This window comes from Parus major, chromosome 19, assembly GCF_001522545.3.
Source record: "Parus major isolate Abel chromosome 19, Parus_major1.1, whole genome shotgun sequence".
Classification (NCBI taxonomy): Eukaryota; Metazoa; Chordata; class Aves; order Passeriformes; family Paridae; genus Parus; species Parus major.
The window spans coordinates 3,817,807-3,842,111 of NC_031787.1; the positions used below are offsets into that span (position 1 = coordinate 3,817,807).

General features: G+C 58.3%; 2 protein-coding genes across 2 annotated transcripts; both read right to left on the minus strand.

The window, feature by feature from the left end:
• Window positions 1–6: 6 nt before the first annotated feature.
• On the minus strand, window positions 7–1,769 carry HSPB1 (heat shock protein family B (small) member 1). The gene is made up of 3 exons (XM_015646306.1): window positions 1,252–1,769; window positions 409–472; window positions 7–194 (listed from the first exon to the last, which is right to left on the minus strand). The coding sequence occupies exons 1-3, from the start codon at window positions 1,610–1,612 to the stop codon at window positions 35–37; spliced, it is 585 nt and encodes a 194-aa protein (XP_015501792.1). The 5' UTR covers window positions 1,613–1,769; the 3' UTR covers window positions 7–34.
• Window positions 1,770–5,349: 3,580 nt separating this feature from the next.
• SRRM3 (serine/arginine repetitive matrix 3) lies at window positions 5,350–24,305 on the minus strand. The gene is made up of 14 exons (XM_015646291.2): window positions 24,078–24,305; window positions 21,003–21,104; window positions 17,474–17,608; window positions 17,305–17,385; window positions 16,895–16,924; window positions 16,420–16,488; window positions 16,111–16,146; window positions 15,434–15,484; window positions 15,227–15,331; window positions 14,681–14,852; window positions 8,764–9,083; window positions 7,993–8,220; window positions 7,595–7,732; window positions 5,350–5,820 (listed from the first exon to the last, which is right to left on the minus strand). Exons 1-14 carry the CDS (start codon window positions 24,299–24,301, stop codon window positions 5,604–5,606), a joined length of 1,908 nt encoding a protein of 635 aa, XP_015501777.1. The 5' UTR covers window positions 24,302–24,305; the 3' UTR covers window positions 5,350–5,603.

Sequence of the window (24,305 nt, forward strand, 5' to 3'; positions counted from 1 at the left end):
TCCTCCTCCTCCTCCTCCTCCTCCTCGGTGCCGCCTACTTCTTGGCCGGCTCCTTGGCTTGGCTCTCCACGGTGACGGGGATGGTGATTTCGGCAGATTGGATGGCAGGTTTGGGCAGGGGGGCCTCCACTGTCAGCATTCCATCGGGAGACAGCGAGGACCGCACGGCTGTGGCTTCCACACCAGGGGGAAGGCTGGGAGGGGAGGAGAGGGGGAGATCAAGGCTGCAGCACCAACCCTAGGGATGCAATGCTCAGCCCCAAATTGCTGCCTCTCCCACTCCCAGTTTGGCTGAGAGGCATTCCCAGTTTGGCCAGTGGGCTTTTGGAGGGCGTGGGTGGGTGGGAAAATGGCCCCAAAGACATCAGGGGGCTGCGTCAGGCAGCTCCCCTCCTCCCTGGTACTTACGTGTATTTTCGGGTGAAGCACCTGGAGATGAAGCCGTGCTCGTCCTGCTTCTCCTCGTGTTTGCCTGGAAGGAAACAAAACCACTCGATTGGTTTTGTTGGGAGGGAAAGGGATTTGACTGGTTATGTTGGGAGGGACTGGGCCCTTCCTGTCCCACCCCAACACTTGTGAGGGGCTGATCCTGCCCATTCTGGGTTTTTTGCCATAATATCAGCCTGGAGCAACTTGGGGGGACCCCCAGCAGGGCCACTCCATGTGCATCCCCCAAATTTAGGCAAAGTGCAGTGCCAGGAGCTGGGTGTGGCCCAATAGTGACCAGCTGGCCCCACAGCTTGGCAGGGCTGGAGATTGAGCACCCCCCTCTCCCTGGGGCTGCACCCCAAGTTCATCTGGCTGGGGAATTGTCCCCATTCCTTGCAGGCCCCCCTCACCCAGCAGGAAGCACATCCTGGCCTCGTGCCACAGATCTGGGCTTTGTCACGGCATCCAGGGCGCTGTGGGGGAGCACAAGGGCTGGGGGCTCATCACACCCCACATCACCCCCAGATCCCTCTGTGGCTCCAGCCAGGGGATCCCTCCCTGTGTCCTGGAGCAGCAGCAAGGGCTCAATGGATGAGGTTGGGGGGGTCTCTGCACCTGAGTGCACCCTGAATACTGGGCCTTCCTCTGTGCCTTTCCTCTTTCCCTTTTTCCTCTCCTCTCTCCTCTCCTCCACCTCCTTCTGCTTTTCCTTCCCTCACTTCCCATCCCTTATTCCACCCTTATCCCCCCAGCAGGCTCCAGGGGAAAAGGTGGGAACGCTCCACCCCGGGAGACCCCGCAGAGCCCCAGCCCAGCACCCACCGGTTATCTCCACGATATTATCCTTGGTTTTCACCACCAGCTCCTCAGGTGCGAAGTGGTTGACATCCAAGGTGACCTTCCAGCTGTCGGCGGTCTGGCGGATCTCGGAGATGCCGCTGCTGAGCTGGCGGCTCAGCGCCTGGCCGAAGGGCGAGCCGGGCGCGGGCAGCAGGGCGCTCTCCCGGGGCAGCAGGCGGAAATATCCCGGCCAGGCGCTGCCGCTGGGCCACTTGTACCAATCCTCGGGGATGTGGGGCATCCCGAAGGACTGGTCGAAGAGGCGGCTGCCATGGTACCAGTCGCGGAAGGGGTCCCAGCTGGGGCTGCGCAGGAAGGTGAAGGGGACGCGGCGCTCGGCCATGGCGTGCGGGGCTGCCGGGGGGGGCGGCCGGCCGGGCCTTATGAAGAGGGCCCGGGGTTATTTTTAGCCAGGCTGCTCAGCTGGCTATTAATGGAAATTGCGGCAGCCCCGGGGAAGGGACGAGAAACTTGCCCGGGGTTGGGGCGGCCACACGCAGCCGCAGTGGGTGGGTGTGAGGGGAGGGGGCTGGCAGCCTCCGGAGCCCCCCCTGCCAAGAAGTGTCCGTCCTCCTTTCATCGTGTGAGGCTTGGCCTGCTTGGGAGTGATGGATGGCCCTTGGAGTGGCTCCCGGCCTCTCCCGCCTGCCTGCCCGGAAAACAATCCTCAGGATGCGGCCCCGTGGCAGCGTGAGGAGGGGACTGGGGCTGGGCCAGCGCCTCGGGAATGGTGGGATGAGTCAGTGGAGGAGGGCGTGAGTGGCCCTGCACTGCGTCACTGCCAGCCAGAAGGTTCCAGAGCCCCCCAGGCCTGGTCACTCACCAGCCAGAAGGTTCCAGAGCCCCCCAGGCCTGGTCACTCACCAGCCAGAGGGTTCCAGAGCCCCCCAGGTCTGGTCACTCACCAGCCAGAAGGTTCCAGAGCCTCCAGGCCTGGTCACTCACCGGCCAGAAGGTTCCAGAGCCCCCCAGGCCTGGTCACTCACCAGCCAGAAGGTTCCAGAGCCCCCCACCCTCTGGCACTCCACACCATGGTAGGAAACCCCAGCATCAATCTGGGCTGCTCCAGTCCCCATGAGTGGGGGTCCCTGAGGCACTTGGGGTTGGTGGGGGTCTTGGGGGCTAATGGGACCTGTAGGGGTTGGTGGGGGCTCACAGGACCTGATGGGGGCCAGTGGGGACTGGGGGGCCGATTGTGATAATGGGGCTGGGGGGCTCTAGGGGGGCAGAGGGACTGGAGGGGACTGGGGGTCTGGAAGAGGCAGCATCCTCTCATCCAACAAGTCTCTCCACACACCTGGCAGCCAGGAAAGGATTCCTAACTGGGGCCAGACCCCAAGCTCCCATCCTGGGGAAGGGCTGTTTTCCAGCTCAGCAAGCCAAGCAGCTCTGGGACCCCATCGCCTCTGCCCTGTTCCCCTCCTCCCCCATATTTGCCCTGGAGAAGAAGGGAGGTGAGCCCTGACACACTCAGTGCATGAATTCGTGAGCTGCAGGAGTTGGGGGAATGCTGCAGCAGGAAATTTGGGGCAGAGCCCAGTGCTGAGTCTGGACTGGCAGTGAGGGGGAAGGGGCTGTGGGGAGCTGAGCCGTGTGGGGCTGGGGGGAACCAGGGGAAGACGGGGCACTGCAGAGGGGAGGGGGTGGGAGGAATGCGGGGAAACGAGAGGGATGTGGGAGGGAGGGGAGAGATGCAGGTAGGGATGCAGGGAAATGGAGGGGATGCAGGGAAGGATGCAGAGAGGGATGCTGGGAGGGAGGGGAGGGATCAGAGGAGGGATGCGGGGAGGAATGGAAGGGTTGCAGGTGGGAATGCAGGGAGGGATGCAGGGAGGGATGGCAGGCAGGAACGCAGGGAGGAGCAGGGAAGGATGGGAGGGATCAGGAGAGGTATGGAATGGATGGGAGAGGTGCAGGTAAATGGGAGGATGCAGGGAGGGATGCCGGGATGTGGGAGAGAGGGGAGGGATGCAGGGATGCAGGCAGAGATGCAGATAAGGATGCAGCGAGGGATGCTGGCGGGGTGGATGGGAGCTGGCAGGCAAATGGGAGTGACCTGGGGAAGGATGCAGGGAGCCTGCAGGAAGGCAAAGAGCCAAGGAGGATGGAGAGGGTTCCCCACAAGCACAGCAGGATCCTCGGTGGGATCAGACACAAAATCCCGGAGCTGCTCCACACGGAGCCAGAGGGAAGAGCAGGATGGATCCGCAGGGAGCAGGATAACCCTGGCGTGCTCCCAGCAGGAAGAAACCTCTCAGTGCCCAGCAGAGTCATTTACAATATATACTGTAGTATATTTATTATAATTGCACCAGCTCACGGCATCTACAGCTGTACTCACAACCCAGAGAGAGAGCGCACGCGCGACAGGAAAATACTGAAGTATTTCTACAGAGTATTTGTTCCAGTTGGCTCCCTCCGCGGCAGGAGACAGAGACTGTAAAAGAGGAAGACTGGAATTTTTCCCTGATGTGCTGGCTGGTCCGCGGCGCCCCTGCAGTCGGGTCTCGGGTTTTTGGGAGCCGCGGCCCCACGGGGGCTGCAGGGCTGTGGGGAGATCCCCTGCTGCTGGCTTGGGTTCGGATGTTCTCAGGAGATTCCCCCATTTCCCAGCAGGGCTGGGGGGTCCATCCCGTGGGGCGATGGGGGGGACGGGGGCTGTGGGGCTGGAATTGCTGGGATGGTTTTTTGGAGCTCATGGCTCAGGGTTTGTAGGGATGCTGGGGGAATTCATGTCCTCCATCTCCCCAGGCTCCAGGAGAACAGGACCCTTTGTCTCCTCCTCCTCCTGCCACAGTCACATCCAGAGCTGCCACCCTGCCCGGGGCTGGCACGTGGGGACAAGCTCCACCATGGAGCGCCACAAGTGTGTCCCCTCCTTACCTGTTCACCCCGGTTCTAACACCTCTGCTTGTTCGGGGGTCTGTGCCAGGCTGGGACACCCAGGGGCTGGCACCCATCCCTGCCCAGCTCCTGGGATTTTTCTCCAAGGGCTGGTGAATTCTCAGCCTCTGGCTGAGCCTGGACATGCCAGGTTTGGGAGGCTGACCCTGAAGTTCCCCTTCGCTCCCATCTCTGCCCTCCCGGATCCTCTGGTTCATCAGGCCACGGCTAACGAGGCTGATCTGGACTCCAGAGGCTCCTCCCGATCGTGGCTGGCTGGAAACCAGCGCCGAGCGGGACGGCCAAAGCCTGGCTTTACATCGCGGGGCAGCGGGTTAATCCGGGCAGCTGCTCTCCCACCCAGGGAGGCTCATCCCCATTGTCCTGCTCCAGCCGTCCGGAAAACGCGGGGCCACCGGGATTAAACACCAACCGCCCCGGGGGGCCACGACTGTCCTCAGGGCCTGGGGGCTTTTTTTTCTTTTTGGAAATCAGCAAAATCCTGCAAAAGCCGGGCTGCGGGCCAAGGCCGGGACCCTCCTGCCTCTCTCTTCCCATAGCTCAGATAAAAAAGCAGCTGCTTTTCCCCAGAGGAGGGGACTGGGGGCCGCGAGCCCAGAGGTGGGACAGGCCATGCTGATGCCAAAGGATGGCTGGATGCCCCCCCAGGAGTGGAAAAGCTCCTGCCCAGCCCTAGGCCCTGCAGCTCCCTCCTGCCGGGGGGGACAGCTCGGTGCCCCCCGAACTGGGTGGGGTGGGTGGGTGCCAGGGTGCTCCTGAGCTGGGACAAGCAGCGTTTTTCCCTGGATCTCCTCGCTTGGGAAGAGACTTGCAGGCGCTGCCGGCTTTGTTCATCCACGGCTCGGCGTGTGCTCAGGTCTGGGGGGGACCCCAAAATATTTTGCAGTGCCCCCACCCCCTCCCCCGACACCCTGGGGACAATTTCAGTGGGGGAAACAGGGTCTTGCTCATCTCTGGTTGGCATCACACCGTCCAGCTGAGCCTGCCCCCCGCCCCCCCTCACCTCCCCGGGATGCTCTTGTGCTAAAAAACAGTCAAACCAAACCAAAAAAGCACAGGGGGGCCTCAGGGGTGTCCCCAGCCACCCCCCACCCACTGGCCCCAAGGTCTCTGCAGAGCATTTGTTCCCTCGCTCTGTGCTCGCCCACCCCACCCCGCCCCACCCCGGCACTCGCAGAAATAAGAAGATATCCTCCCCTTCCCCATCCCGACCCCAAAACACCCCGGAGCGGGGGGGAACCACCCCCTCCCAGGACGTTGCAAGGACCCATTTGAGTTCCCGTCCGTGCTTTCCCCCGCTGCCAGGTCCATCCTTAGCGTTCCCCGGCTCCTTTCCACCTCCCCGCTGGTCCCGTCCCTTCTGGGGGCGCAGGTGGCATGGAGGGGGCAGAGCTGGGCTGTCGGGGGGCTGCGGCCGGTGCCGGGGGGGCTCAGAAGCCGGCGCTCTCCGAGCTGCTGCGGCTGTTGTAGCTGGGGCTGCGGCTGGGGCTGCGGGAGCGGCTGGGGGGGCTGCGAGTCCGGCTGCGGCTGCGGCTGGAGCTGTAGCTGTCGTAGCTGCGGCTGCGGCTCCGGCTGTACGAGTAGGTGCTCAGCGAGCTGGAGGACGAGGGGCTGGGCCGGTAGTAGGGGATGGGACGCTTGCGGGCGCTGCAAATGGAAAAGGGAAACTGAGTCAGGCCCCCTGCGGCCGCTTGGGGAAGGGGGTCCGGCGCTGGACCCCCGGCGTGGCCGAGCATCCTGCCAGGGCAGCCGGGCGTCCCAGCGGCCGGGCTCAGAGCGGCTGCGGGGTGTCAGGATGCGGCCACCCGGCATCACCTCCCCTTCCATCCATCCCTCTCCTCCTCCCCAGCCCCCTCCCCCGGGGTGTTAGTCCTGGATTAGGCAGCGTCGAGGGTAGAAAGTGAGCAGGTTAATGTGGCTTTTGTGTTTCCCAGACACCAAAGATTGAAAGCTGCTGAAAAAAGAGACGTTTGGGATTAGCGGGAGGCGAGCTGCGGCCCGCCGGCGCCTGAGGATGAGGAGGGACACGTGGAGCACGGGGACAGTGGGGTGGCGGGACACAGGGGGCAGCGACATCAGCAGTCGGCCCCTTGTCCCTTCTCCCAGCCTGGTGTTAGTGGGACCAGAGAGCGGCTGGGTGCCGAGGGCATCCTAAGGTGTGAGGAGACACAGAGGGGGTCCAGGAGGAGGAGGAAGAGGAGGAGGAGGAAGGGGGAAGGTTACCCTGGGAGCCAGGCTGGCGGCGATGCTCTCCGGGAGGGACCTTGGGATGAAATGGAAAAGGAGAAGTTGGCATCACTGAGGTAGGACCACATGGTGGAGGGGCGTGATGGGAACTGGGGACAGGGCGGGAGGGCAAAGAAAAGCCCTGGGGCTTCTGGCTGGGCTATGGGGCAGGCAAGAGGGGCTGGGGGTGTTCCCCTGGCTGTCCCCTCCCCACAGCATCCTCTATGCCCCACAGAAATGGCTCTGCTCTTCCCGAAGCCCGAGCAGAGCAGGGTCTGCCATCCCCATCCACCCCGGGATGGTGATGGGGATGGGATGAACAGTCCCTACAGGGACCATGGACTTGTTCTCCAGCCGAGCCCTGGGGACATCCTGGCAAAACCAGGATGGAGCAGGAGGGATGGAAAACCAGACAGTGGCACCTGGGCTGGGCTGGGAGCAGCTTTCCCAGCCCTTTCTCTTTCCAGGGCATCCACCAGGGAGAACTGTGGGGAGCTCTAACACACGGGCTCTGCAGTGTTCCTCCTGTCCTTTCTCCTGTCCTCCCTCCTGACAACTCCAGTCCTGCCCAGGCAAAACAAAATCCCTCACAGAGAAGGAGGCAGAGCTGATTTCTGAAAATCCAGCCCCCCCGATCTCCCAGCTGATAGCGGGAGAGACAAATAGGTCAGGAAGGAGGTAATCTCGGCTCGGCACGGCCCCGCCACCAGCGCTGCATCTTAACGAAGTGCTACATATGCACACAGTGTTTCGTCTGGCACGAAGTATTGCCTGTCTTACAGCTCAGGATCCTGAGGCAATAGGATCCCAAGGAGGAGAAACCAGCTTTTGGAGGGCAGGAGAGACGTGATTGCGAACGTGCGTATTGCTGGAACATGCACAGGCGGATTAAAATTAATTCCTGTTTTCATGCCTCGAAATAGGAAGAGATCAGAAGGTCACAGTATTGGAGGCAGTCTGGTTACCCATCTGTCTGGGCCAGCTGATTCACCCAGTCATCCTCAGGGTTATCTGTGTATCCACAGAGCTATTGTCCATCTGTGTGTCCATCCATCCATCCATCCATCCATCCATCCATCCATCCATCCATCCATCCATCCATCCATCCACACACCCACCCACCCAAGCACCCTTTGGGGTCAGCACAGCTCATCCCCGGGTGGTGGCAGAGCCTTTGCCACATGCCAGGACACACCTGGTGATCCTCCTGGGCTCCATGAAGCTGGGGGAGTCACGTCTCCGCTTCCTGATGGGGGAGTAGCTCCTGGAGCGGCGCCGAGGGCGGGCGGGATCGGGATCACCGTGACGTGTTCGGGGCTCGTTGTCCTTCTCTCTACACCCCGGGGAGGAGGAGGAGGAGGAGGGTCAGGGAATGGGCTGGGGTCCCGTCTGGGAAGCAGGGCCACCCTGTGGCAGCAGTTCCCTGCACTGATGACACTTCTACCTGGGGCTGGCGTTTCCAAAGTCACCAACAATGACTTGCGACCCCTCCCCGAGCCCCAGGGCAGCCGGGACCACCCTGAGCGGCGATGCCCTCTGAGCCCACTGCTGTCACCCGCGGTGTCCCCGTGTGGCTGTCCCCTCGGGCCTGACCTGCTGGCTGGCTTTTTCGGCGAGGGCGAGCGAGAGCGGCTGCGCCCTGCTCTCTTCTCCCGGGAGCGGGAGCGGGACTTGGAGAGGGAGCCACTGGAGCTCCAGGAACTGCTGCGCTGGCCCGGGCTGGGGGACGGGCTCTTCCTCCGCTCCGAGGCGTGCCGGGAGTGCTTGGTTGATGACTCCGAGCTGCTGTTGGGCCGGCCCCGGTGGTGCCGCTCCTTCACCCTGTGAAGGCAGAAGATCCCAGCACCGCCTCGCACCTCGTCCTGGCTGGCAGGGCGCTCCCACTGCAGCCAGGGACTCCGGGTTCCCATAAGGAACCCACATGGCACCAGACTTTGACTGGGTTACATTCCTGCCTGCAAAGCACAGGACTTTCATTTGCTTGGGATCCTGCATCCTGTGGGATGCTGTAATCCCATGCTGCCCTCCGGGCACTGTCCTTGGCAGCGGGATAATCCCTTGCAGGGATGACCCTTCTCCGCAGTGTGCTAGCTTTGACTGCGGCTCTTCCCTATCCCCAAGACCATCCTTTCCTTATCATCATCCTCGGCTCTGTCCCCAGCACCATTCCCATCTCCAACTCGTCCTCATTGCCATCCCCATTCCTACCCCTTTCCCATCCCTTGAGCATCCCAACCCAGCCCCGCTTCCCAGTTCAGCCCCCAGGATTTAAAGGTGCCCGCAGGGAGCCGCACCCCAAACATCCCAGCCCAGCTCCCGTAGCCTGGCAGGGATGACGGGACCCCATCCCGGGGACTCCCTTACTTCTTGCCGTGCGCTCCGTGGTTCCTGTCGGGGCCGGCCGGCGGCTGGGAGCCTGCCGAAGCCTCCGAGTCGCTGCTGTAGCCGGCGGGGCTGAGCGGCGGCGGCGGCGGCTCCCGGGGGCCCGGGGGCCGGCCCTTGCTCTGGCCGCGGTGTCGGGACGGAGGCGAGGCACTGCGGGAGCGATGCCGGTGGCCGTGCTTGGCCCGCTCCGGTGTGGGCGAGCGGGGGCTGCGGGCGCCGTGTCGGCCCCCCCGGGGACGGGGGGACGGAGGCTCCGTCCTGCCGTGAGCCCGCGGAGAGGGGGACGCCGAGGCCGGCCTCTGGCAAGGGGGGAGAGAGAGATAGAGAGAGAAGGAGGGAGAGGAGGAAGAAGACAAGAAAGAAGGAGAAAGGGGATTTTAACGGGGGGCGCCGGGCCGGGGGCGCAGATCACAACGTCAATGCACATCGCATAAGGCAGGCTACACAGACGCTACTCTGCACCTTCCTCTCGCCCTCAACAACGTGGGTCATGCAAACCTCCGCATGCAAAACGCCAAAAAAATAGAACTCAACTGAAATCGTTATAAAAACCCAAAGGAAGGGGTGGGATGGGAGGAAAAGAAATAAATCCAACAAAGCCCCAAGTCGTCGGGGAGGGAGAGCTCGAAGGGAAAGAAACAACACCCCCCCATCCCAAAAATAAAACACTTGGAGAGGGGATAAAGCAAACCCTGGTGCCCGCCCACCCCGACCAAGAAAGGGGAAGGGAAAAGTGGGATAAAACCCAAACGAAGGAAGGAAAATGGGGAAAAAATAAAAAGAAAAAAGAAAAGAAAAGATGAGAGGAGGGAAGGTGGGGCACTGGGAGAGAGTAAATCAGACTGAGCCGAGGGGAAAGGGTCGAACCAAAGAGGGCTGGAGGTGATGGGGTCTGCTCACACAGAGGCATGCACATATATAGAGATATATGTTCCGATACGTGTAGTTTTTATCGATAGTACTGCTTTCGGCTTAAAACAAATCCAGAAACGAGGAAAAAACGGCACAGAGCGACAATGGAGGGCAAGGCAGGGGAGGGGGCCGGGGGGGGCGAGAAGGCATAAAAGAAACCAACGAAAAAGAAAGAAGAAAAACCATCCAAATCAAATCAAAATTAAAAAAAATAATAATAAAAAGAAATAAATAAAAAACAAAGCAAAACTTCACAAATGTCCTCGTTACTGAGATAAACGAATGTCTCTGAGCTCTTCCTGGGACACGCATTGAGCTGTTAGCTGTGACTCTGCAGGGAACTGCTAAGTCCTCATCAGCACTCAACACAGACTTTGCTTTCTGCTTCCTTTTTTTTTTTTTTTTTTTTTTTTTCCATTATATGTTTTTTTTTTTTTTTTTTTAAGTCCCTCTTGGTTAACATCCACTTACCAAAAAAGTGGCATTTCCTCCTTTAGTAGGTAAGGTATGAAGAGAAGGGAAAAGCGGGGCAATATAAGTGCATCATTAGATTCACAAAAATGCAAGAGAGAAAGAAAGAGCGAGAGAAGGAGGAGAGACAGAGACAGAGCCAGAGAGAGGAGAAATAAAACAAACCAACTCACTTCTCCTACAGGGAGGGGAAACCTTGGGCCACCACCGTGGCCAAGCCCTGAGCCAGGTTCTCACTGAGACCTCAAGGGATTTTGCCCAGCCCTGAGGCTCCCAAATATCTGAGCTCCTCTGAGCCACAAACGCCGCCTGGGTGTTCCCCCCATCTGCAAACACCACGAGAGCAAAAAGATGGCTGGAAACGGCTCCTGCAACACCAGTCCTGACCAAGCTGGCAAAGCCCAGCTCGGAGGGGGCTTTGGGGTCTCCTTCCCCCCAGCCACAGCCCAGTACCAGGTCCCTGAGAACCCCTGGGAGGGTGAATCCTGCACAGGGCATCGCTGAGCCCAGCTGAGGGGGTCACAGGGGGTTCAGGGATATTGGGGTGCTGCCAGGATTGTGCCACCAAACCCAGCGCTGGTGACCCCAGTTCCTCGCCATCCCCTTGCCCCAGATACACCAGTGAATGGTCAGTGTGAATCCTTGAGGCTGAGGGTCTCTCCACCCATCCAACTGTGTTCTCAATGCCACTTTTCTCCCCCCAAAAAGAAGGGGGCAGGGTGAAGGGCTGGCATTGTGGGGGCCACCACAAAGATGCTGCAAAAGGGGCGCGAGGCTTCCATGTCCCCGAGCATCCCAGACTGCTCCACACCCCATCAACACCTTGTCCCCATGGAAAAGCCAATCCCTCCAGCCACAGAGCAGCCAAAATGGGGGGATTTGGGGTTTTTATTAAAAACCAGTTGCAGCGAGGAGGAGGCTGGCAGTGATGATCAGCCCTGCCCAGCTGCCCTGCAAGCGCCGGGGGACACGGATCTGCTCCAGGGGGATGCAGCAGCCTCGGAATGGGGGATCAGGAGAGCCCATGCCCAGCCCTGCATCCCAGGAGAGGAACATTAAAGCAGAGAAGATGATGAAGAAGAAGAGAATGATGAAGAGAGAAAGAGAGGGAGGTCCTCTTTCCCAGGGTGGCGTTTTGGCACTGGCTGGCCATGCTGTGGGCTCAGGGTGTGGGATGCAGGGTTCCCACCCAAACCCTGGAGTCTCCTGCCCTGGCGTGCAGGAAGGGAACAAAGATAAAAGCATCCCAAATAAACCCAAATTGCCTAAGACTCAGCCTAAGAGGGAAAACACACACTGGGCACTGTGGGGATGGGACAGCCAGTGCAGGGATGCTGTCCCCTGCCCCTCGCAGACTGGGATGTCCTGGACCTGCCTCTCTCCACGCAGGAAAATTTAAACCTTTCCCTACTGCAGCCTCCCTCAGTATTTTCCCTGAGCTGGGCTTTTTCCCCCCTGAAGAGGGGCTAAACCCACACATTTCCCCAGATTTCTCATTTCTTGCCCCATCCATCCACCCCAAAACCCCCTGTGCCCACTTCTACCTGTGGTCACTGCCCCTATTTCTCCCTAATTATATCTGCTTTCATTACCCAGCCACTAATGGGGGACTGAAAGGGAACAGCCGTGCTCGGCCCCTGAATGGAAACGAACACAAATTCGGAGGGCTGAAAGACACAGAAATGCATTCTACCGACAGCACGAGGAGACGGGGAAGAGAAAAGGGGGGAAGAAAGAAAAAAATATTACGTGGACAGGGCAAAAAAAAAATATAAAAATAAAGAACGTAAGAGAAGAGCATGGCTTTGCAGCTAACTGGGGAAAACCATACAAATAAAAAAAAAATTATATATAGCCACCAAAAAGAGACAAAATGAGAGACAGAGAAGGAGAGTGAGAAAGAAGGAGAAAGAAAGTCAGAAAGAAAGAGAAAATAACATTAAATCAAGCTACGGTGCTTTTCAACAGGCTCATCTGCAGAAGTGAACGTGCAGAGGTGGACAAAATACCTACCTTTGGAATTGGCAGTGACAGGAATGCAATAATAAAAAAAGAAAACAATAATCTCCACATTTGGAGGGCAGAATGGGAAAAAGACAAGGACTCTTTAGTACGGCGATCCAGACCCCTCGGCTAATCCCGTTTGCTTTGCTTAGATTTTTTTTTAATTATTTTTTTTTTAATTGGTCTCTTTAGCTTCTAATTTTTATATATATATAGATATAAATATTAATTTTTGTTTGTTTTTCAATGGCAAGGCTGCGGCCGGCCGCCGAGCGGTGGGGCCGTGGGGGGGTGGCTGGCTGGTGGCTGTAACCCCATCAGGCTGCGGTTCAGTCTTAAAAAATCACTCTATAACATGGCAAAGTCCCGGATAACATGCAGGGAAAGGCGATGGATGGAGGTGGGACACGGCGAGGGATGTCGGGTTGTGTTGGCCCAAAGAAAACCGGAGAGAGAGAGAGAGAGAGAGAGGGGCTGGAGGGTGCGTGTGGGCGAGGAGGAGGAGGAGGAGGAAGGCTGGGAAGGCAGCAGGGATGGATGGACACAGGACTGGGGATTTAAAAGGGAAGGCAACGCCGCGCAGCGCCCCGGGGCACCCCTGGCTCCCGGCGGCTCTGGGGGTGCTGGCGGACGAGCCCGGAGTTTTTGGGGAGTCGGCAGGAGGTGGGAAGGGGGTTGGGTACCGAGGATGCTCAGCACTCATCCTGTCGGGATGCAGGATGCGGGATGACCGCTTGGATAACCCCGCACCCAGCGGCCTCATCCCGCAGCCGGGGAGGAAAACCTCGCCACGGCAGCAGGATCCAGCAGAGGACACCGGGAATTTGCGAATTTGAGGAGGAAAAGGACAATTCGCTCCTTTGCAGTGTAGAGCTGCTGGGTTCTCTTCCCTTTTAAATTCCTTGTTCAAAATATATAAAATGGAAATACAATGTTCAGCGGTCATAAATATTTAGAAAACACATCAGGTTTTAGTTTTTGTTTTGGTTCTTTTTTTTTTCTTCTCCACATTAACACACACAAAAGCAAAAAATTCTAGAACAACACAACGACGACGGGGTGGTGGGAAATAAAAATAAGAGAAATATATATCGTTTGCATTTCTGTACATCACAAGGGAAAAGAAAAGAAATCATGAGAAAGGAAACTAAAACAAGGGGGCGGGGGAAAAAGCACGTTTCATTGCCCTTCCCTCCCCCTCGTCCCTGCTTCTGCTGAGCAAGAAATGGAAGTGTATATTACCGTTTGGGTTTTTTTCAAATGGGAGGCTAAAGAAAAACACAGATGGGATTAAAAAGAAAAAAAAATAAAAAATAGAAACCAGAGAGAGAAAGAAAAGAGAGAGAGAGAAAGAGAGAAAGAGAGAAAGTTGTTGGAGAAAAGTCCCGCTGGTGCCGGGGAGCCAAGGGAGCTCGACGGCCTGGGTGATGCTGGGGTGGGCAGGGGGCGAGCGGGGCGAGCCGGGCGCCTGGGGGGCGGCGCCTCGGCACCCGAACCCCCCCAAGCCCCAGCCAAAACCACAGGAAAGAAGAAAGCAGAGAGGTGCCCCGAGAGGTGGGCAGGGTGCTGGGTGCTGCTGGGGGGTGCTGGGCTGGGGAGGGGATGTGGATGCGGGGTCGGGGGCTCCTGGCCCCGTTTTCCGGGGTGCCCCTGGCCCTGCAGGTGTTGGGGTGTCAGTGTTGGGTGCTGGCAGCCCAGGAGTGTCCCCGCAGGACATCACCTGTGGGAATAAAGTTCCCTGGGATGAGTGGGGACCTGTGTGGGCCCCATTAGTGGAGTTCTGCAGTGCCTTCACTCAGCCCTGCCTCCAGCCCCCCCTTAGCCAAAGCAGGCTCCTCACCATCCCAGCACCGGTTAAACTGGGGCTTTGCCCCATTCGAGGGAGCAGTCCCCGAGGTTTCACAAAGACCCTTGGAATGCTGAGGCAGAGCTGGGGATGCTCAGCTGCAATGTCATCTGCCATGGAGACGTTGAGGTCCTAAAATCTGAGCATCCAGCATCAAATCCCCTCCAAACCCTAACTTGGCCAGGCTGGGTGTTGGGGTCCTGAGCACTGGTGCTGGCCCCTTGGCACTAAGGGAGAGTTGGGGTAGTGGGCAAACAAGAATTTTCCTGCTTTGCCCATTTCTTGGCTGCCTGGGATCAATCTCAGGGAGGTGCAGAGCCCGGTGGTGACCCTGGCAGGTGATGCTGGCTTGCCAAGCCATCATCCCGGGGGGGTGACATCCGCAGGGCCACGTGTGGCTTTGGGGGAGGGATGAGCTGTTGGCTGCCCTGATCCCTGCCTCAGGGTGACGGGCTGGCTCCCCCAGGGAGATGGCGCAGCCAGCGCGGGGCCGGTGAGTGCTGGGAGGGTGCAACGTGCACCCCACATCTCCCCCGTGTGCTCCGGCTGGGCAGGGCGGGGAGCCGAGCGAGCGGGGAAGGAGGGGAGAGGAGAGCAGGGGGGCAGTCCTGTGGAGGGAGGAGGGGAGGGAAGCGAAGAGTGATCCAAGAAAAGCCTACGTACATCCGAGGGCTCCGGGAGCGGGGCGCCGTGGCTGTGGCGGCCGTTCTGGGCGCTGCCCTTGTGCCCGTTCTGGTGCGGCGAGGCCGAGCGCTGGGGCGAGGGGGAGGACGGGCTGCGGCTGGAGCGGGCGCTGCTGCCCTTGGGACCATCCTGCCGGCGCTTGGGGCTCAGCCTGAAGGAACCGCACCGTCAGCCGCCGGCACCCCCGGCCCCGAGCCCGGCCCCGCCTTGGCCCGGCTGCGGCAAAGCCGCCGGCTGCAGCCCAGGCTTTGCCGAAGCCAGAAATGGGATGAGAACATGGTCCCCAGACCTTCCAGAGGTGCTTCAGCACCATCCTACTCCCCTCTATATCTGTCTCAGGGACGCCTCTGCCACCTGCTTCTGCCCTCCATCCCCCAGGGTCCCCATCCCTGGGACACCTCTGCCTCCCACCTCCCTGCCCTCCACCACATAAGGGTGTCCATCACACTGACATCCACCCCACAGGGTCCCATCGCTGATGCTGTTGGTGTGCTGGTGGGGACGGGGGTCCCGGACTGTCCCTACCTGCCGGGGGATTTAGAGCCGCTGTCGTCGGAGGACAGCGAGGCGCTGTGGGAGCTGCAGGAGCTGCGGCGGTGCGAGCGCCAGGCTGGGGACTCGCTGCGGGACCTGCGGAGAGGGTGGCCGGGGGCCGAGGGACAGGCTGAGCCGCCGCGGGGGACACGCAGGGACACAGAGAGCCCCACTGCCCCCGCCGGCCCGGCCCCTCACCTCTTGCGCTCTTTGTTTTTCTCTTTCCGTTTGTTCTTAGGGCTTCGGGACCTGCGGGAAGAGCCGAAAGCTGCAGACGTGGGAGCGGGGGCAGCACCTCCGGGGTCTTTCCCAGCCCCCCAGAGACACCGAGGCTGCTGGAGGAGCGAGGGGAAGGATCTGCCTGGTCTGGAGCTGGGCTCCACTGAGGTTCAAAGCGTGGTGGGGATCCCAGATGGATTTGGGGGGACTGTGGGGTCAGGTGCAGGTTGGAGAGAAGGGGAGACTGGCTCTGCTTAACATCCTCAGGGCTCATGCCCTTTGTCACCCCCCACACTTGTTCTGTTCTGTACCCTCTCTGGCACCCTTTGTCTGTTTTTTACTCCTTCCACCCTAAAATAGCAGTGTTGGCATCTGCAGAGCAGAGCAACAGTCAAGGTCTGCCCTGGCCATGGCTGCCTGGGATCCCCCCTTTTCCCCCGGGGGACATTTGGGGCCATGTGGTACCCCACAGTCCTGTGCCCTGTGTCACATCCCAGGGCAGGGGACACACAGCAGTGCCCAGCTGTGGGGTGAGGGGGTCCATCACAATGGGCAGAGGGGAGGGGACAGCAGAAGGGCAGGACACAGGGGGTCCCTGGCAGAGGAAGCTGGCAGCTGGTGGCAGTGGGGTGGCTCCTGGTAGCCATCACTCTTACCTGTGTCTTCTCTTTTTTCGTGACCCCGATTCAGACCTAAGGGAAGAAGAGGAGGCAGAGATGAAGGAGATCCACTGATCTGGCCAGCAGGGAGCAAAGCTGGGCAGTTTCCAGGGATGAGGAGGACAGGGAGATGGCCCCGAAGTGGATGGGGCAGGTGACAGTAGCTGTGAGGAGGGGATGGCCCCATGAAAAGTCATCAATGTCCATCCCTATCCATGTCTAAATCCCACCCCAGCCCAAGGGCCCCTGAGCAGCCCCAACCAGCCCCACTGTCTCCTGCCAGCCCTGCTGTCGTGTCCATCCTACCTGTCACGTCTGTGTTTCTTTCCAGTCTTCTTCTTCTTTTCCTTGCGGATGGGTGAAGAGCTGTCACAGCTAGAGGGGAAGTGGGTGCCCTTGAGCAGGGAGCAAGGGACTCCCCAGCCTCTTCCCCCTGGCCCAGGGGAGTCTGGTCCCACCACCCCCAGTCACATTGCTTACCCTGGACCACCCCATGGGATGCATGAACATCACATGGCAGTTATTTCCTGGGGGATTTGGGCTGGGGGACAGAAAGGGACTTCTGGCAGAAGGGTTCTGGCTGCCTTCAGTTCTGGAATGCCTAAATCCTGTTGTGTCTCATTGCCACCTCATGGGCTCCACAGCCTCCACCAGGAGAGAAGGTGGCCAATTCCCAGTGGGATTTCAGAGGGGGACAGTGGGTGGTAGAGGCCAGCCCGTGCCAGTGGCCTTGTAAGCCCAGAGGGGACCCTAGAGCCCACCCAGCCCAGTGGTCACTCACCTGCGATCTGAGCCAGGTTTCCTCTTTTTGCTGCCATGGAAAAGGCAGAGAAGAAAGGGACATTAGGAACATGATCCTGCCCGGGCAGCTACTGCTTAAGTGGTGAGGTTTTGGGTAGATGGACCCTTCACAGAGCCATATCCTGCCTGCTGCTGTGCCCTGTGGCAGCGAGCTCCTTTCCCACATGGACCAGGCAAGGTCCCACCTGTGCATGCAGTGGGTGTGTGCACACGTGTGCGTTGCGGTATCAGTACGTGCAGATGCATTGCACCTCATAAGGATGCACATGTAGGGATGTACTTCCCCCAAAGTGGGGTGACTTGCCCCTCCAGAGCCTGGGAAAAGGCTGAGCTGGGAGGTGAGCTGCCCTCCAGAGAGAGGGGACAGTGCAGGGACAGCCAGGGACTCACCGGCTCCGGCGGTGACCTGATTTCTTCTTCTTTTTCTTCTTGGGTGGAGGAGAGGTGGAGCTGCTCGAGCGTCTTTTCAGCCTGTGGGAGACAGTGGACAAGGTTGGGGAAAGAAGAAGGGACAGGCCTCAGGCCTCTGTGTCCCAGAGTCCCCAGAATCCACTCAAACCTGTACTCGCGGTGGCCGCTGTCCTCGCGGTAGCACTCGGCCGAGCAGTCGCACTGCAGCAGGCAGCCCTCCCCGTAGTCAGGATACTCCACCGCGTACTCCTCCCCATCTGCCCCGTGGTGGTTTTCTATCACACTGCCAAAGGAGGAAGAGCAGGATTAATTTGGGGGTCCCCATTCCCTGTCTCCCACCAGAGCAGCTGGGGCAGCCCCAAGGCAGCTAGAGGGGCTGGGGGACATTCCCTCTGCATGCCAAGGGGACCTTGATCATGTCCCTTGATGTCCACACACAACGAAGTCCCAGGGTGGAGGTCTGCTCAGGGTCTTCCTGGGGCTCCAATCCCTGCAGAGATCCCCTCCAGGCTGGCACAGGGACATTGTGAGACTCAGGCCACCATCTCCCCACAGGGCCCAGACCCAGCCTCATTTGAGCCCCCTTTGTCTTTGCTCAAGTGCTGGAGCTGAGCAGGAGGCTGGAGGTTGCAGGGCTGGATAAGGGTGAGAAGACCTGGCAGAAGAGCAGGAAATTTTGGTGGGAACTGTCCAGGATGGTCTGGGCTTTGAGGCCAGCACCCCACAGTGCCACCAGCTCAGCACTGGAGCTTCAGGCAGGTAATGGTCAATGTCCCTCCTAGGGCCAGGTGAAGAAGGGGTGGGGGGACATCATGCCTAGAGCCATCAGGGTCTCTCTTTCTCCTGAATGACTTTGTCAGAATTAATTTTCCCCACTGCCATGGAAACCAGCATGAGGTTGCCATTGACTACCAGGGCTGTGGGCAGGGCTTGGCAGAGGCCTGGCAGCTGGACTAGGACAGTCTCAGGAGTCCCTGCCCAACCTCTCCCTGATGCCCCCACCTGCCTGGTCTGGCTCTGCCATCAGCCCCAGGAGCAAACCCCACAGGGAGCCTCTCATTTGCTCTTGGGGGATGTAGGACATCTCACCCATGGAGTGACAAGGACATCCAGGTTCTCTAGAGGGAAACTTAAGAGATGGGGACAGGCTTGGAGGGTGCCCAGCACCACACCAGCCCAGGTGTTTGCTTCCCAAGGGAGATTTGCCCTCAGAAACCTGATGTGGACTCCTCTGCCCTTCCCTCTCTGAAGGTGAGCAGTCAGCGATGCTGGTGGCAGCATCAGTCCCTTGGCAGCCTGGCCATTGCCTGAGAAAAGGGAAGCTCCCAGTCCCAGACTGCAGATCTGACAGCAGCACGTGTTGGGATCATTGGCCACAGGCAGACCATGGGCTGTTTAACCTAATTAGAAATGTCTTGGACTGAAACTACACAGGAGGCACCCTCCCCCTAACCACGGACAATCGCTCAAGCAGGACTTGGGCTCCCTTCTGCGCCACAGCCATGGCTTGCTGGGTCCTGTCCAAGTGACTCCTGCTTTGGCTATGTCCCAAAGGTAGGAACAGCCTTTCAAACACCCACCCAACCGTGGGAAGGGGGAGAAAAGAGGCAAAGAGAGAAAGGGAGCGGGGTTAATTCTCTGTGTGTGTCTCTGCTCCGTGAGCAGGCAGTGCTCCACGCCAGAGTCTGCTGCCAGCATCTCACCCATTAGCTGCGCTCAGCAGCTCAAGACCAGCCTTGTGCTGCTCCAATTATCCCTCCCTGCCCAGCACACACTCGCCTTTGTCTGCAATCCCACCAGTCTGTCCATCAAGCCCTTCTCCTTGGGGACTGGGCTGTACCGAGCTGTGCATACGGAGATGGGAGCTGGGAGCACACAAAGAGCAAAGCCAGGGACTCAGGTGGTCACAGCTCTGCTCGATGCCTCAGTTTTCCCTGGGGAGTTATGCAGATGATGCTGAGCTCTCGCATTGGCTTTGAAACAGGACCAGCTGGTTCAGACTCACAGTCCTGGCAGCCAAGGATCGAGCGGTAAAAGCCCAGAGCAGTGCTGGAGCAGCACCTGCCCACAAGATGTTCTGCTGAGCACTCTCCCAGCCACCAAAAGGGCTGAGGCTCTTCATTTAAAGCTTATTTAAGCCCCTTGTCCAGCCTCTTCATGCAGCACAGACCTTTGGCATGCAGGATATCCTCCAGCAGCTCAGATCCTTGCTGCTTGAAGAGCCACCTCCTTCGGGCCCAGCTCCCACCAGCCTCCTCAAGCGCCTCTGGCTTTGCTCTCCTCCGAGCAGTCCTTTGGTCTGAGATTGCTCCTTCCAGCTCAGCACTATTATTTATAGCCCTGGGGCTAATCTTTGATGATTACGCTTCGTTTTGCAAAACCAAGCCTGTAAAGGTGACAGTCAGGGCTGCCTGGGTAACCTTAAGGCACCTTTGGCTTCCCCATGTGCTCATTACAGTGCTGGCCATAACGAGCCTGCCAGGAAGATGCCCTGGAGATGACTTCTGCCCCCACGAGCAAAGGCCACTTAACACCTCAGATGTGATACTTAGTGACCTGGGAAGGTTGGTTTTCCCCATGCCTTGTTTTTTTCCTGCCTAGAGGAGGATCCTGAATGTTTCATGCTGTCCCAAGCCCACGTGCCCCATCCAGGTAGGGCACAGCCATGTCCCTGTGTCCCACCCAGCCTGGCGTGCCGGCAGAGTGGTGGGAGGGAAGCTCTCCCTGCTGCCACGGCTTCCCTGCCTCCCCCCTCGCCCTGATTTCCTGACCCTAATGAAGCATTAATATTCAGTGAACCTGCAGCATCTATTCCTGTCCCAAGTGACCTGGTTTCCAGGCTGATGGATGGTGCACGCCGGGCCAGCCATACTGCCTGGGCCATTAAGCATTGCACTGATAAATCATCATCGAGCTGGGGTGGACCCTGCTGAGGCTGGGGACAGTCCTGTGCAGGGCAGGAGCAGCAACTGGCATGTCCCCAGCAGCAGCTGGGCTGCTTTGGACACCAAACCTGAGCTCTAAGCCCCCTTCCAGGGCAGGTGCAGCTCCCCAGGACCAGGCACTGTGAGGAGTGATTAGAAGCAGAGGAACAGTACAGGATCTTCTTGGGGAAGCTTCTTCCATGGGGCTCCTGCCCGTGGCTGGTGGGGTAAGCCAGACATTGAGACCTTCTTCACTTGGGTTTCATCATCTGGGACAGGATTGCAACGCTGGCCTCTGCTCTGCACCCAGAGGTCTCCAAATGATCGGTGCAGGACAACTTTTAACCTCTCCAGAGGTAGGATACTGTCTCAGAGGGGCAGATCCTGCCTGCAGCTGTCTGAACAGCCAACCAACCAACCAACCAACCAACCATCAAATCAACCAATCAACCAATCATCAAATTAAACAAACATTGACTCAAAGCCAACATCCATCCGTCCGTCCATCCATCCATCCATCCATCCATCCATCCATCATCCATCCATCCATCCATCATCCATCCATCCATCCATCCATCCATCCATCCATCCATCCATCATCCATCTCTATATACTCTCTCTTTGTCCATCCATCTATCCAGTCATGCATAGATACACCTCATCCACCCGCCCATTGATACTCAGAGGCAATCAAGGATGTGCCTCTCTGGGATGAGATGGACAGATGGACCAGCTGGAAGCTGCCTGACTTACATTTGGCGCCCGTGCTGGTCCTCCCTGGTGAGCACACCCTCCTTCTCCATCAGCATTTGCCGAAAGGTCCCCACTTTCTGTCGGATCTCCTCTTCGGAGTACCTGGATGGGCAAAGACGTGGTCAGGGCTGCTGTGGTTGGAGCATGGGCTCTCCATGGACCTGCTGAGGAACTCTATACCTTTAAGTGACACATGGCCCAAGGGGACAATCAAAAGGGAAGGTGGTATGGTGACAGTCATCAGGGCCTGGAGGACAGCAGGACCTCTGCTCAGTCCCCTGCCACCACTATCCACATCCTCCTCTCCCAGCAGTGCATGGCAGAGGAAGGGACATCAGGAAAGGGGAGAAGAAAAGGATGACCATGAAGTGGCAAGTGCCCACCAAACCCCCTTGGCAGTGCCACCACTGCAGCCAGTGATTCTGGGGTTCACCCCCAGCATCTCTGTCCCATCACGAGTTCCCCCTGTGATGCTCCAGGGCCCTGAAAGCCGTGACAGCTCTGTGCTACTGCTGAGCGCTGACTCAGGCCGCTGCAGGGTTATTAACAAGAGACACTAATCACTGTGTCCTGGCACCTGAGAACAGCCACTGCAAACCACGGCGCCCCCGCCGTCCCCAAGGTGTCCCCGGGAAGGGGCAGGTGACAGCCCTGGGCAGGTGTTCCTGTGCCACATCTCGTGGCTGCACAAGGCATCCTCCTCTACTAAAAATATCCCAAGGATGTAGTGGAGAGACCCAGGATGCTCTTGGCATCATCCCAGGGGAGAAGGTGAAGGGAGAGGGGAACCACCACACTGCCAGCCTGGGAGGGAAGGGGTTGGCCTCTGTGTGTGTCCTTGTCCTCAGGCATGGCCTTTGCAGGGGCTGCTCATGGCCCACCTTTTCCATCACATCCCATCAGCATCACTGCCACCAGCCCAGAAAAATGGATGCCAGAGCCAGGCTTAGCCCTGCAGTCCCCAAAGCTGGCACTTCATACAGCCCGTGCTGGGGACAGTGATGCCCCTCACAGTGCTCTGGGTGCCCCTGGGTGCCCTGGGTGAGGAAGGGCACATGGCATCACCCACCCCTCCTGCAGTGTCCATGAAGGGGAACACCGAGGAAAAGAGAATTAATATTAATGAACTCATTTGCAATGAAAGACTCTCATTAATTCCCCAGCCAGATTCCACACAGAAGGAAGGATGATAACAGGGTATGGAGGCAGCCTGGCTGCTTCCTCTCACCTTACACCTGGGCGTGGGGAGCCCAAAACCAGGGTAGCACCCTCAAATGCTGCTCTCCATTCCCTTGATGGCACTGCACCCGGCTGGGCAGAGTGGCCACCCTGCAAGGACAGAGTTGCTGGCCCTGGCCATGCCATGGACACCAGCCAGCCCACAGCAGCAGGAAGATGTCTCCTCGAGATGAGCATTTGCTGCAGCATGTTAAGAACACGGCTGGTGCTCTTGGAGAGGGGACATGAGGCCAAACAGGAGGTGACAGATGGGCCACTGCGGCTGGGCCATTAGCAAATCTGTGGGGGGAGGCCAAGGGAAGGAACTCCCCACCACCTCTAGGGATGGAGGCAGAGCACCACCAGCCCTTTCCCTCCTGCATTCCCCTGGTGCTGCTTCTTACCCCATTGCAGGGGGTTTGCTTTTGCATTTAACATATAGAATGGATTTGGGAAAGAAAGAAAATTTTGCTGACACTTCTTTTCTGGACAAGGAATCCAGCCTGCAGGCAGGGAATAACAGTGCTGGCAGCCTGGAGCGAGCTACAGCACAGGCAGGAGGAGCCATCCGCCTTTAAGGAAACAAGGGAGTGCTTAAATCCCTGCAGAACCCCCACTGCTGACATTCACATCCATCCTGGGGCTCTGCCCTCATTACAACTCCCCCAAGGCCATAACCAGGAGGCTGTCCCTGGATCAGGGAGAAATCTCAGGGGTGCAAATCCCTTCACATGGAACCCCCCCTGGAAAGCCCCTGTGTGGAGGGGAAGAGCAGGCGGAGGATTAAGCAGGTTGACCAAGATTATTACTGTAATTATATTATCATTTCGGTGTATCGCCATCATCAGTGTTATTAATAGCCTTAATAACAGCAAAGCAATTATAGCAATAACAACAATCCTGGTTGCAGTGTTGCTATTACCCATTGCAGTAATGATACTACCAGTAGTAAGATCCCTACTAGGGCTTGGGAACCCAACAGGAGGCTCTGGGCTCCCCAAAGCGCCAGGTCAGCCTTATTTATTTCCATAATGACAAATTAGGCACAATCATTATTCCAGTCTGTGTGAGACAATTTAATTCTAGGTCACGCTTGCACTCTTAATGAAAGCCTTGGCGAAGCCTTCCCTCAATCCATTTTCCTTCTCCCCAGCTGATACCAGTCCCCGTCTACCCAAGTGTGCCGAAGAATTTGCTCCATCCATCAGGTTTTAGAGAGCTGTCAGAGGGATCAGGATGTTTGGCTGCTGCCAGAGACAGCACAGCCATGGATGCAGGGATGGGGGTCTCCTTTTTCTGGCCCCCCCAGTCCCCTCTGCCCACCCAAGAAGGGATGTTCCTCAGCCCTTTGGGTTCTTCCCTATCTCTTTGTTTTCCAGGGGGAGAGGAAAGGCTGGGGAGCAGCTTGCTGTATCTGGCCAGGATGGGGGCAGGATGGGGGCAGGTCCTGTCACCCCAAAAGCAGGGAGGAGAAGGAAGACAGGGCAGATGAAAGCCCCAAACCAGCCTCTCCTGTGAGTAAACCCCAGCTTTCCTCTGGGATCCCACATCCCAGGCATGCAGGGCACAGGATAGGTGGCACTCATGACTTGCACACCCGTGAGCAACTTCACTCCTCCTTCCTGCTTCAGCTTTCTCTTCAGGACAAGCTGGGAGCTCAGACTTCCAGGCAGAGAAAGTGGATGAACTCCTGGGCATTTGTCTCCACAGACCAACTCACCAAAGCTGTTTGGTTCACCCAAAAGTGGATTTATTTCCAAATGGGAACATTTGCCACATCAAGGTATTTTTTTAAATGGGGAGAACAAGGTGCAAACAGATCAAAAAGATCCTATTCCCAGTGTCCCCACCACTCACCCCTGTTCCTCCATCATCTCCTGCAGCTCCATGCACTTCAGCTCCACCCGTCTCTTGCGCTCATGGTCCAGGATTTCCCGGTGAGCTTTCTTCACCATGCTGGGCTCCACCAGCCGCACCTCCTCCTCACCCTTGTGCCACGTTCCTGAGGCACCGGGCTGGGGGAAGCCATTTGAGGCTTCCTGGGGCGAAGGCACATCAGCCCCATTGTTGTAGAGAGCCATGATT